Genomic DNA, 13075 nt, shown 5'->3' with positions numbered 1-13075 from the left:
TATTGGCAGATGTAACCCACGTAAACAAGCACTTTGGAATCCTTAGTAATGTGTAACAGCATAGAAATGTGCAAACCATCCCCTGGCCTCGGGTTATCCCAGAAAATGCTACTGTTAATGCAGATGCTGTACTCCTCCTGTCCTGTTCCTGTCCTGCTTCTGCCTCTGTTTCTAAAACTACAACCACCACCAGATAGAGGTTGGCTGGGAATCTGCTGAATGGAGCTGGCATTTTATATATATTTTCTAAGTCCCAGAGCCCCTCGGGGATCTTTCTGGGCGTGTTTCCTGATGGCCAGCGCAACAGTCCTGGTTGATATTATCTTATTTGGAAATTTCAGACAGGACCAGACCTCCTGTTCCAGGTGGTTCAGGATCCCGCTGGGATGTCTGCTTTACAGAAGTTGACCACACGAATCAGGTAGATAAAGGCTATTCCTTGGAAGCCACTGGGATGGGTTCCACTTTGGGGACATTCCATATAAGCCAAGCAGAGCGTGGAATTCCTGCTCAAATGGGGTTTAGAAAGGAAAGAACTGCTTTACGGGGACAATTCGGAATAGATTTAAGCAGACAGGCCGGCCCAGGAAAGACTAGTTAGCTGCCAGAAAATCAGGAAACACGTCTTTAAACCCACTTCTTAGTGTGATGCCACCGTTCCTGCCCACGGTGGCAAGGAAGTAGCCTGGTATGGAAACGCCACGCCTGGGTTCAGAGCCTGTTCGCAGGATTCTCCACTCTCCACGGGATCCTGCGCGCTCCAGGCCGGTCGGGCAGGTAGGCACCCGTTGGGAGTGTGCGACTGAGCCAAGCGGGTGGGGCGCCGACCATCGGAAAGGTGTGGAGGGAAAGAGGTGATTGGCAAACAAGTACGCGACAGATCCGGAGGCCAGAGGTCAGGACTCCGGGGCCGCCCCGTACCCGCTGGGCGATCTTGGGGGAGAGGGTTCTGTCTCTGGGCGAAGGTGCGCAGCTCCCGTCTACCAGCCAGTCCCCCGGCGTTCCGGCTTCCTTTCTCTTTTCCTGCCGACCTTTGCCAGGTCGGCCTGAGCTGGCTTCTCCCAGGTGAGTGGGTGGCTGGGATTCCGTTTGGACTGCCGGGCCCGGGAGGACCCCCGAGGCTAGGGACGCGCAGGGGAGGCTACGCGCGACTACGTGCAGGTGGGGATCCAGCGGGGCGGTGGGGGGGAGTGTAGCGTGTCTCCCGCCGCGCGCAGGACGCAGACCCCGCCTCGTTGCCAGATGGCGGAGAAGGCGTACCCCGGAGCTGGGGGTCTCTTTGCTGCAGCCACTACCCTGACTATCTGAACCCGGGGGCTCCTAACCCCTTCCGCGAATCCCTCTCCAGCCGGAATTCTGCAGGTCGGGCGGGGAGGAGGGAGTATTTGGGGGCACGTCGGGTTAATGTGGGGCCAGAGCTGGCGGGCTCCCCACGAAGAAGGGAAGTCCAGAGGCCTGGATTAGGATTTCTTGAGATTCATTGTCGCCGCTCCCGCCATGCCCCATCCCCGCCCACCTTCTCTTCCTCGTAACCCAACAGGGGGATGCTGTCCTTGCTGCTCTGCGGACTGTCCCTCGCTCTCCCACCCTTTGTCCGAGCAGGTAGGTTCCAGGTTCGGCTGTCCTTGGGCCTCAGAGGCCACCCTCTCCTAACCCACCTCCCTGTGGCTCTGAGAGAGTCCCCCTACTCCGCCCCTCAACCCCGTACGGATCCCCCCGGGGGATCTCATGACACCGGAGCCTCGTGGTTACACTTATCCCAGGGGACTAGACAGAATTCCCTTTGAATGATGAAAGGGCAAGTTTCAGTTCCCAGCTTCTGACGCTCAGCCTCCAGTTCACCTTTGAGTTTTGAGGTGACTTTGGAGGGGAGGGGGTGGGGGAATAGGCAAATTTGGAAGTCTGGAGTCAAAATGCTCCAGTGGAAATAACACTATTTTATATGACAAAGGGTCATTTTATGACCCAGGGTTAAAACACAGAAACCATCAACACAACATTTCTTCCAAGAAGAAACACGGTTTCTTCAGTGCAATTCAGTAGCAACGAACTTTAAAAATGAGCAGATTTTTTTTTTTTTTTAAAGCAATCCTTTTTTGGGATGTATACTTACACCTTTTTGTGAAGACGGAGTGAAATACCTGGGTGGCAAAGCAGAAAGAAACGGGACAAGGAAGGCTCAGAATAGGAATGTTCACTCTGAAGGAAGAGGATAAAGGGGATTCAGGGTCTTAGAAGAGAATGGATGGAGAGAAATCATTCCAAATGGGGAGGACGAGTCCGAATGTTTTATGAACACATTTGAAGGACTTCCAATTATGCCTTCAAATCAGCAGAAGATTTACCGAACTCCCACACAGGAGATTCTCCAGTAAAATTTTAAACTGGCTAGAAAATTAAAGAGGCATTTTTAAAAAGGATTTTATGTATTTATTTGACACACAGAGAGAGAGATCACAAGTAAGTAGAGGCAGAGAGAGAGAGGGGGGAAGCAGGCCTCCTGCCTAGCAGGGAGCCTGATGCAGGGCTCTATCCCAGGACCCTGAGATCATGACCCCAGCCGAAGGCAGGCAGACGCTTAACCCTCTGAGCCACCCAGGCGCCCCTTAAAGAGGCATTTGTTAAAACTAATAATCTATAATGCTAGAGTTCTCTTTCATGATTGTTCCCCTTTCTTTCCCTAGATGCATGCAAGGATGTTAGTTTGCAAAATGAGGCACCTTCAGCAGGCCAACCTTTTGCTTTTGACTGTACACACCCACCACTAACATCTGGGAAAGTACATGTAACATGGTATAAATATCCTAGCAAAATCCCAGTATCCAAAAACACACAGTCTAGAATTCACCAGGAGCAAAACTGGATTTTGTTTCTCCCCCTGACACAGGAGGACTCTGGGATCTACCAATGTGTTATAAAGTAAGTTTCTCATTTAAAATAGAGCTCTCTTTCTCTCTGATATATCTCTACATGATATATGTATGTAAAAATATATAATGTTTTATATAAATATATATAAAATATTTAATGTATATATGTGGAAATATAATATAGTATATAACTGTATACATATACAATTCTTTTAGGAAAATTCTTAATAAATGTAGAAAATTCAATGAGAAGAATAGATAATAGTTTTCTAATTGTTACCAGATGGTTTCCAGTGAGGAAACCTCCATCATGAGGCCACAGGCCAGACCAGCTTAAAAACCCGTTTCTCCCAGTATTACTACTACCTTCTTAATTGGAATTTAGGAAGTGTGTATGACTGGTGGCACAGCCAGATAGGAATAAACCTCCTTTGAGCCCTTTTTGTAAGGGCTCTGTGATAGGGACTTAATGGTGATTCGGCATCACCATCAGCTGTGTTGTTGCCCCCATGTTGAGCCCTGTGCTGGGAAGTAATGTAGGGGAGTGGCACAGGTCTGGTGGGAGACAGTTGAGCCTGGTGGGGGCTGCGGTGAGCCAGAAAGCATATTAGTCCCACCAAAGATAGTAGCCTATGTCTATGTCTACCTTCTATGAAAGGTAATCTTTCCCGGTTTATAACTCCCAGATTTAAAAATTTTTAAAAATTTTGATGGTAAAAAAAAAATTTTGAAGGTAAAAATACCTTCATAGAAGGTAGACATAGATGCTCTCTGTAAGTAAGTATTCTACTTAGAATACTTAAATCTGGGAGTTATAAACTAGGAAAGATAACCTTTCATAGAAGGTAGACATAGATGCTCTCTGTCATGAAATAAATGTGAATTCTCAAAAATCTTTAACATACAGAGATGAAACATACTTATTTAACTGCATATTTTTACTTTGAAGTAATTTCAAATTCATACAAAATTTGCAAAAATAGTATAAAGAAGCCCCATTTATCCCCCATTTACATACCCTTTATCTAGATTGCCCATTATTTAACATTTTGCCACATTTACCTTAGAATTCTCTCTCACTCTCTCCCTCCGTATGTGACTGACTCTTGAGCAACATGGATTTGAAGTGCACAGGTCCACTTATACACACATATTTTTTGATAAATACATTACTATAAATGTATTTTCTCTTCCTTGTGGTTTTCTTGACTAGAATACCAGGTAAGTAGTTTGTGTTCTCTGCAGACAATGCACCCCAAGGCTTGTGGTATCCATTTACCCCTCACTGGTGCTGTTCAGCCCGATCCCTTGGCCAAGGTGTGGACCAGCGTTTCTGCAACAGAAACATTTTCTTTTTCTTTTTTTAATTAATGATTTGTGAGCTGCAGCCTGCCTGGGCTGGGGCAGAGCCTTTACTCTGTGTCTTTTCTTTTTTTTTTTTTAAGATTTTATTTATTTATTTGACAGATAGAGATCACAAGTGGGCAGAGAGGCAGGCAGAGAGAGAGAGAGAGGCAGAAGCAGGCTCCCTGTTGAGCAGAAAACCCGATTCGGGGCTCAATCCCAGGACCCCGAGATCATGACCTGAGCCGAAGGCAGAGGCTTTAACCTACTGAGGCACCCAGGTGCCCCTTTACTCAGTGTCTTGATGTTGATTTGGCAAGATGTGAAGATGAACAGCTTCGGATGATCTGGTGGTTATTTGAGTTCATGAGGTTTCCATTTGCCCTTTTCCTACAGCGGCACAGACACCTGTCACAGAATACATGTTAACCTCACCGTGTTAAGAAAAGACTGGTGTGGTATTTCTGGAAATGGCCAGCTGATTTTATCAGATGAATACAAACAAATACTTCACGCAGGAAGGGACGACAGCCTTACCTGTCATCTGAACTTCCCACAGAGTTGTGTTTTAGATTCACTGAAGTGGTATAAGGTAAAAAACCAAATAATTTTCCTATTGATATTTTTCTTCTTCTTTAAAACTTACCTGCTTTTTAGTTGAAGTTGGCTCTTTTCGGGCAGAATTAGTGAAGAGGTTTGTGTACCTGAGACAGATTTGTTTGTCAGTGGTTACTGATAATTTTACCCTCTAATTATTGTTTTTAAAATTAATAGTTATTACAACTTTATAATATTTTGTCACTTGGATTCACCGTCTCCCTACAATAATCGTTTTCAGGCTACTTCCAGTATCCTTTTTTTTTTTTTTCCCCTGAACAGATTAATTAATTTCTTGGAATGCGTACTACATGCCTGTGATTCAATAATCCCAAAGTATAAAAAGTCGCCCCTGGCAAGTGTCCTTCCCACTCCTGAGCTCTATTTGCCCTGGGCCCATCACACCTTTCCTAACCTGTGGCTGCCATTGTTAGGGACTTGCCTTCTCTGCATTATTTCTGTATAATGCTATACAAGCAAATGAAACCAAACCCTTGTCCTTCCATTTTTACGCAAACAGGGAATCCTAAACTCACCTTTCTGCGCCTTCCAGCACTCTCTTTTCTTGGCTGTCTTGTCAGGTGATAATGTCTAAGACGTAATCCTAGACACAGAGGGGGACAGGCTGCTTATTTAAGATGGGATTAGTTTTCCTGTAACTCTCTCTGCCTGTCGGCACTTGCCAGTCCAACCATCTGGGTCATGAGTTTTCTCTGTGGAAAGCTTTTTAGCTGCTGATTCAGATTCTTTAATGGAGATAGCCTTATGCCAGTTTCTTATTTCTTCCTGAAGAAGTTTTGGTAAGATTCCTTTTTTTTGTAGGAAATCACTCATTTCCTTAAATATTTCAGATACTTGTATTGGTACACAACTGCTTGTCATCTTTGCTCTTTTCTTGTCTAAATTCTCTGGTGAGGTTCTTCCTTTTTTTTTTTTTAAGATTTTATTTATTTATTTGACAGACAGAGATCACAAGCAAGCAGAGAGGCAGGCAGAGAGAGGGGGAAGCAGGCTCCCTGCTAAGCAAAGAGCCCGATGTGGGGCTCGATCCCAGGACCCTGAGATCATGACCTAAGCCGAAGGCAGAAGTTTTAACCCACTGAGCCACACAGGCGCCCCGAGGTTCTTCTTTTAATCCCTTTTATGATGTATTTCTCTCTCACTCCTCACTTGACTAGTCTCATAAGAGAGTTGTCCGTTCTATTATTTTTTTTCCCAAACAATCAAGTTTTGGCCTTGTTCATCCTTTCTATTATATGCTTCATGTTCATTTATTTTGTTTCTACTTTTCTGTCTCATGAGGACTGTGACAATGAATGTCCTTATTCCTGTTTGTTTGTTTTTTTTTAAGATTTATTTATTTGAGAGAGAGAGAGAGTGCGTATGTGTGCATGCATGGGGAGAGGGGCAGAAGGAGAGAAAAAGAATCCTCAAACAGCCTCCTTGCTCAGTATGGAGCCCAAATGGGGCTTAACCCCAGGATCCTGAGATCATGACCTGAGCCAAAATGAGTCGGCTGCTGCTTAACTGACTGAGCCGCCCAGGTGCCGCTTATCCCTCTCCTTTAACACATGTTTGCCAGTGTGTGAATTTTTTAGGCTACATGCTGATTAGCTTTATAACTGTTAGGTTGTAGAGTATGTATATGAATAAGGTATTCAGTTTTATTGATGCTGCCAAGTTATTCTAAAAAATTTTATATTAGTTTTTATTCTCCTGTGCAATATTCTGGGCTCCCTAAAACCTTATGTGGGACTTTGTACTATAAGACTTATATTTTTTAAATCTGTCTGGTGGATACAATTGTTACCTAATTGTTGTTTTAGTTTGCTTTTCCTTAATCATTAAGGAGGTGGACCAAATTTTTCATACGTTTATTGACCGTTTGGAATTCTCCTCTGAACTTCTGACTCCTATCTTTTGCCGTGTTAATTTATTTTTTCTTACCATTTCATTACTGACTTACAGGAGATTTTATGTATTTGTATATCCTGGGTACCAATGTTGGGAATGAATGAACAGTTTTCATTGAAGTATAGTATATGTATAGAAAAGGCATGAAGTATAATTGGACAAGCTTGATTGATTATCAGAATGTGAACACACCTTTTGGCTACTCCTTCCAACGATCAAGGTCAAGAACGAAACTACCACCTGGACCTCAGAGGGCTCGCTTCTGCCATCTTCCAAAAACTATGCCTCCCGAATTCCCTGACTTGTAATAGCATAGATTAGTTTTGCCAGCTTATGGACTTTATTGAAATTGAGTCCTATTGTATGAAGCTTTTTGTGTCTGGCTTGCTTGGCTCAGTAGTAAACTTGTGAGAATCATCCTTTGAAGTGAGGATTGGTTCAGTCATTTTTTTAGGACCATGATTTCAGTGGTTCAATGAAACCACACGGCCATTTCACATCCCAGCTGACAACTTGAGAATTGGATGGGGATGTTCTTCATTGTCAAGCCCTGACTCTAGCTTTTGTCCCCTACGTGCATAGGTTTGTCAAAAGCACGGTCTTAGTCTGTCAGCCATCACCTTCAGAATAATTGGTGATAGTTCTGAACACCTACTATTCCGTTAATGAAAAGTTCATCTTTATAGAGGTTAAAGCTACCCCCTGTGCCTTTTCCACTTGCAAGGCTAATACCTGGTCCTTAGGTATTAGCCTTAGTTCAGGAAGTTTCTGCTGACTAGATGGATAGCGTCCAAGTTCTTTCTACCTCCCGTGTTTTTCATTTTGTGTATCAACTATTGGGCTAATGGAAAAATTACACAGTTATTCATTTAATATGTGTCAGCAAGTATAATCAACACTCTGCATACTCTCTCTCATGATGCGCTTATTAACATTGGCTCTCTACAATTTAATTATTTATTCTAAGATTTTATTTATTTATTTGACAAACAGAGATCACAAGTAGACAGAGAGGCAGGCAGAGAGAGGGAGAAGCAGGCTCCCTGCTGAGCAGAGAGCCTGATGCGGGGCTCGATCCTAAGGCCCTGAGATCATTACGAATCCGAAGGCAGAGGCTTAACCCACTGAACCACTCAGGTGCCTCTACAGTTTAATTATTAGCAATAATCCTGTTCCAGGGAGCTCCTGGCTGGCTCAGTCGGTGGAGCTTGTGACTCTTGATCTCAGGGTTGTGAGTTCAAGGCCCACATTGGGCATGAAGCCTATTTGGAAAAAAAAAAAAAAAAAATCCCCTCACAGTATCCCTGTTCTGTTCAAAGGGTATTGGTTGCCAGGCCACAGTCCCCTCCATCTCAGTTGGCTCTGACTGGGACATTACCCATTTTCCAAGTCCTGCTTTAGCCTTCTCAGGATATGGTGAGTCTCAGTTCCTCTCTGTGGCTTCTGTAGACTCTTCCTGAAGCATCCTGTTTTCCACCTTACAGCCCTGCAACCATTCCCTCCTGACACCAGCGTCAGGACCCTCTTGACAGTAGGACTCTTCTGGAATTTTTTTCCTCCTGGCCTGGACCTGTCATGGTCATGGATTTAAAAGCACTTGACATCTGTAGAGAGGTGGATTTTTAGGATCAACTTTGTTGCTACCTCAGCATTAAGATCAATGGATTTTTTTTTAAGCACTTGTTTGGGCTTGTCCTCTACTCATTGAATCAGATTATCCATGGATGGGGTTCAGGTATTTTTATTTTTAAAATAATGCTCAGGGGCCCCTGGGTGACTCAGTCAATTGGGTGTCTGACTTTTGTTCTCGGCTCAGGCCATGGTAGATGGGACAGAATAACTCTTAAGCTACCAGGGCTAGATTTTAATACGATTAAATGTTTATACACCTTGAAAGAAAGAATGAGTTGATCAGAAGGGGACTGGTCAATACTGGAAACATAGAAAGGGAGGCCTGGGGATTGCTCCTATCCAAGCTCTCTCTAGAGAAGACGTTTTCATCGTCTGAGGACCCAGTGCTGTTTGTTTGTCCCTACTCTCAAGAAGGGGGCACCACGTTATTGGAATCTGATGCCTTCACCCATCTGACTCTCACTGGTAATTCCCATTTTACTTGGTAAGCAATTGCCCAGTTATAACTGGGTTTCCCAAATAAAGAATAATGTGAGACTTGTAGAAATTCGTATTGTAAATAAACGAATGCTCATTCCGGCATGATTGAGTTTCCCCTTTGTGAAGAATGGGTTCTGATGCTGAGCTAGCTACAGCTGACTCAGGGACAAGACAGCTGGACACGTGGGCAGTTAAATCTTTACCGGGGTTGTAAGTTGGTCCGCTATAGTAGGATTGTGAGCTTTCTAAGGACAGTGACTACATCCGCCTGACAGCGCTTCTCACAACATAGCAAAGAGCAGGAACCTGAATGCTTGAATGAGTATGTGGACTCAGTAATCCGAGAACTTACTCTATAGAGTGGCACTTTCCGAAGAAAGGGGAAACGTTTTGAGAGAGTTTAGGAGGGGGTCTGTGAGATGGGAGAAGCATGAGAATGTGAGCTTGTGACAGTGTCCTGCCATGGATGGGGAGGCCTGCCCTGGGGGTGGTTGCCGAGGATGACAAGTGAGAAGGGCACTCCTGAGACTAACCAGGCCTCGGGCTGGTTTGGTGTGAGGTTGTTCTAGTTGATGTCATGGCAGCATCGGTGATGTAATGAGTTAGGTGACGTCTGCCCATAAGCCTAGTCAGCATACTTTGACTGTTGTTCAGGCCTCCAAGCAGAATGTTCTCGAAGAATTATTTTGGACCTCTGTAAAGTCCAACCTGATAGGTGGAGAAGGTGTATTTGAGCCTGGAACACAGTGGAAGAGCTCATTAATCACCTGGGCTTGCAGTCTTGGTATAGGGGCTTGGTGTCATGAGATGGTGGTTTACCGGAAGCTATGGGCCCCTGTGGGTGGAGGGCATTCCTGCCTATTCACACCCTCCTTCTACGCTCCTCTGTGGGCCCACACAGTCCTCCTCCATGTGGTCTGCCTTCTAGTTCCAGTAGCCCTCTTTCCTCTCAACTTCCATTAGACTTAATATTGACAGCGTGCACGATAGCCTCTAACATACTCGTCATATCTGTAGATATCTATCTATCGATCTACCCATTGATACCTATAGATAGAGATAGCATTTTCAGTTAGAGTATAAATTACCCGAGGTCTAGAGATTACATGTTTCTTGCCTCTCCCCATGTTCATAGGGTGCTGTTAACCAGAAATGTAACTGATCACCAAAATACTCTTTGATTTAATATGTATATATATATATATATATATATATATATATATATGTATATTTTTGTATTTAGGACTGTGAAGAGATTAAAGGAGAACGGTTTATTTCCTGGGAAATGAAACTTTCAGTGAGCAATGTTTCGGCAGAGGACGGAGGGAGCTATGCATGTCAAGCCCGACTGACACACATAGGGAAACAGTACACTGTTTTAAACAGCATCACGGTGAATATTGGTAAGTAAGCTTGTAGCCATTGCCTTGGCTTCCTCTTGGCTTTGCATGAGATGGCTGGCTTTTTGGGCAGCAGTGATTCTTTTTTTTTTTTTTTTTTAAGATTTTATTTATTTATTTGACAGAGATCACAAGTAGGTAGAGAGGCAGGCAGAGAGAGAGGAAGGGAAGCAGGCTCCCCGCCGAGCAGAGAGCCCGATGCGGGGCTCGATCCTGGGACCCTGGGATCATGACCTGAGCCAAAGGCAGAGACTTTCACCCACTGAGCCACCCGGGCAACCCATGGGCAGCAGTGATTCTTGATCTCAGTTTTCTTGAAGGTTCACAAGCTCTCAGACTTGCCATTGTTAGAATCTGAGGGTAGAAAGGAGAGGGCAAAGGGCATGAGCAGTTTTGTTTTCCTCATCTGGAAAAACAGAATACCCAACACTCTTTTTTTTTTTTAATATTTTATTTATTTGAGAGAGAGAGAGAATGAGAGAGAGCATGAGAAGGGAGAAGGTCAGAAGGACAAGCAGACTCCCCATGGAGCTGGGAGCCCGATGCAGGATCATGACCTGAGCCGAAGGCAGTTGCTTAACCAACTGAGCCACCGGGCACCCGAATACCCAATACTCTTGGCATGAAAATTACATGAGAGCATGCATGTAAAGTGGGTACTGGGTGCCAGGTGAAGTACGGGTGCTCGGGTAGCGGTAGATATTACTGTTACTCTTATTTTCCTCAGCCATCACTGATGTGACTACCTTGCTGGTCCATTCCAACGTTGGCCTCCCCCGCCCACAGCAAGCAGAGTTCAAGGTCTCTGGGCTGGGCTAGAAGGAACCCTAAAGATTATTTAGTTTAAGCCATTAATTTTATAGAGGCCCAAGAGGGGGTGACTTAGGAAGCTTACAAACCTGGTTAATGACAGAAACAGGACCAAGACAAAGGCTTGTGGTGCCCAGATGAGCATCGTTTCTTCTCTGCATGTTCAGAAGGAGATCTTGCTACGGTGTCTTTTGCTCCTTTCTCAGTAGACAGTTGTCTTCTATGTTGATTCATCTAAATGGAAAGAACTGAAGACTGAATAGTTCTTTTTTCTTTTTGAAAGATTTTTTTTTATTTGAGAGAGAGAGAGAGAGAGTGAGAGACAGTGTACAATCAGGGAGAAGAAGGAGAAGCAGGCTCCCCACTGAGCAGGGAGCTCAATGCAGGATCCTGGGATCCTGAACTGAGCCAGAGGCAGACACTTAACCGACTGAACCCCGCAGGTGGTGCTCCTGAATATTTCTTTGACTTGAACCATCATGTCTGTCACTAATTTCTGTCAGACTTCATCGTACTGGGTGGTACCTAGCAATTTCTTGATGGTGTGGCTCTCTCGGACCATGTGTTCAGCATCGGTGGCTTCCTGTTTCTCCCCCACCAGAAACCTTTACTTAAGAAAATTAACTATTACATTTTGTGATTTTTATGTTCTTGGGTTTTATGTTACCTGTTATCTCTCCAGATGTAAGCAAAAAAGATCTTTGTCTTGTTCACAGTTGAATCTCCTGCATCTAGCCCAGTGCCTGGACTAAATGAGGCATAGACCCATTTATTAACTGAGTGGTTGCTGACGATCATGCTTAGTTTTCCATTGATAACTGAAGGAATTCCTTGAAAGGAAAATGGAGACTACCTCAAGAGGTCATTGAGTGCAATAGTCTATATTTTGTATCCTTGCAATAAACACTTATTTATGATCTAGTGTATGCCCCAATTGTTGGAACCTGATAATTAAAAACTTTAAAAAAGAACAACTATCATTTCTTCTATTGAGAAGCTCTCAGCCTGGTGGTAGTAGAGCTGGAGGTGTAAATGAATCATTTTCACATTGTGCAGTAAGGATAGAGTTATAGATGGTGTCTGGGAAGGAAAAGAATCAGAAGTAGCCAGAGGGGAGGCAGGCAAATGGTCTTGGAAGGCTTCCAAGAGGAAATGGCTTTTCAGCTGAATTTTGAAGGATGAGTCAAATTTATAAAGGTAAAGAGTCAGGCAGAGCAGAGAGAATAGTCTAAGACAAAGCTTGGAAGGGTCTACCTGCGTAGTTTGTATTGGGTCTAAAGTTAACTTTGATAGAGCCTATGTAAGCGTGAGGTAAGGAGTGATGGGAACTGATACTCAGTCTTCACAAGGGTGCCGATGATCTGAACTCGAGTGGAAGTGGTAGGGGATTCTTCTTTGGGGAGTAATTTATTTATTTTTTAAAAAGATTTTATTCATTCATTTGGCAGAGAGAGAGAGATCACAAGTAGGCAGAAAGGCAGGCAGAGAGAGAAGGGGAAGCAGTCTCCCTGCTGAGCAGAGAGCCCTATGTGGGGCTCGATCCCAGGACCCTGGGATCATGACCTGAGCTGGAGGCAGAGGCTTTAACCCACTGAGCCAGACAGGCATCACCTTTGGGCAGTAATTTAGTGGCTCTCTACTAAGTGCCTAATAAGGCCAGGTCCTGTGGTTTGTGGAGAGAGCATGAAAAGGAGGAAGCACCCATGACCACCGCTCTGACTGAGCTTTGAAGTCTGAGCAGGGAAGGGAGGCAGAGATAAGTCAGATAGTCTGCTAGTGAGATGTATAATTACCAAAGAGATGAATGCCATGAGCGAGTGGAAAGTATGAGATCGAACAGACAAAGACCTGTTGAGAAGGCTGAGGGTCAGGGAAAGCTTCTTGATAATAGTCATGCTGACAGGACACATTAACTGAGTGATGGAGTGGGCAAGATTTTTCCCAACTGAGGGAGCCCTGTAACAAAACAGACCATGGTATTTGTGAATAATGGGAAGTAGGCAGGCGAAGGGGAGCAATGTTGAATGG

The 13075-nt window shown here is 44.4% G+C and overlaps 1 protein-coding gene across 1 annotated transcript in view; it reads left to right on the top strand.

The window, feature by feature from the left end:
• The first annotated feature begins 1544 nt into the window (after positions 1-1544).
• The window catches only part of LOC111155924 (interleukin 1 receptor like 2), a 33758-nt gene continuing 22227 nt past the window's right edge, over positions 1545-13075 (top strand). The window contains exons 1-4 of the mRNA XM_022516402.1: positions 1545-1602; positions 2685-2919; positions 4611-4806; positions 10081-10240. Coding sequence (XP_022372110.1) covers positions 1545-1602; positions 2685-2919; positions 4611-4806; positions 10081-10240 — 649 coding nt within the window. The remainder of the gene's footprint in view (positions 1603-2684; positions 2920-4610; positions 4807-10080; positions 10241-13075) is intronic.

This window comes from Enhydra lutris, unplaced genomic scaffold (assembly GCF_002288905.1).
Source record: "Enhydra lutris kenyoni isolate GAN:26980312 unplaced genomic scaffold, ASM228890v2 scaffoldscaffold44, whole genome shotgun sequence".
In the NCBI taxonomy this organism is placed as follows: domain Eukaryota; kingdom Metazoa; phylum Chordata; class Mammalia; order Carnivora; family Mustelidae; genus Enhydra; species Enhydra lutris.
The sequence above is the reverse complement of the archived record's forward strand: the minus strand, read 5'-3'. Positions and strand labels throughout refer to the sequence as shown.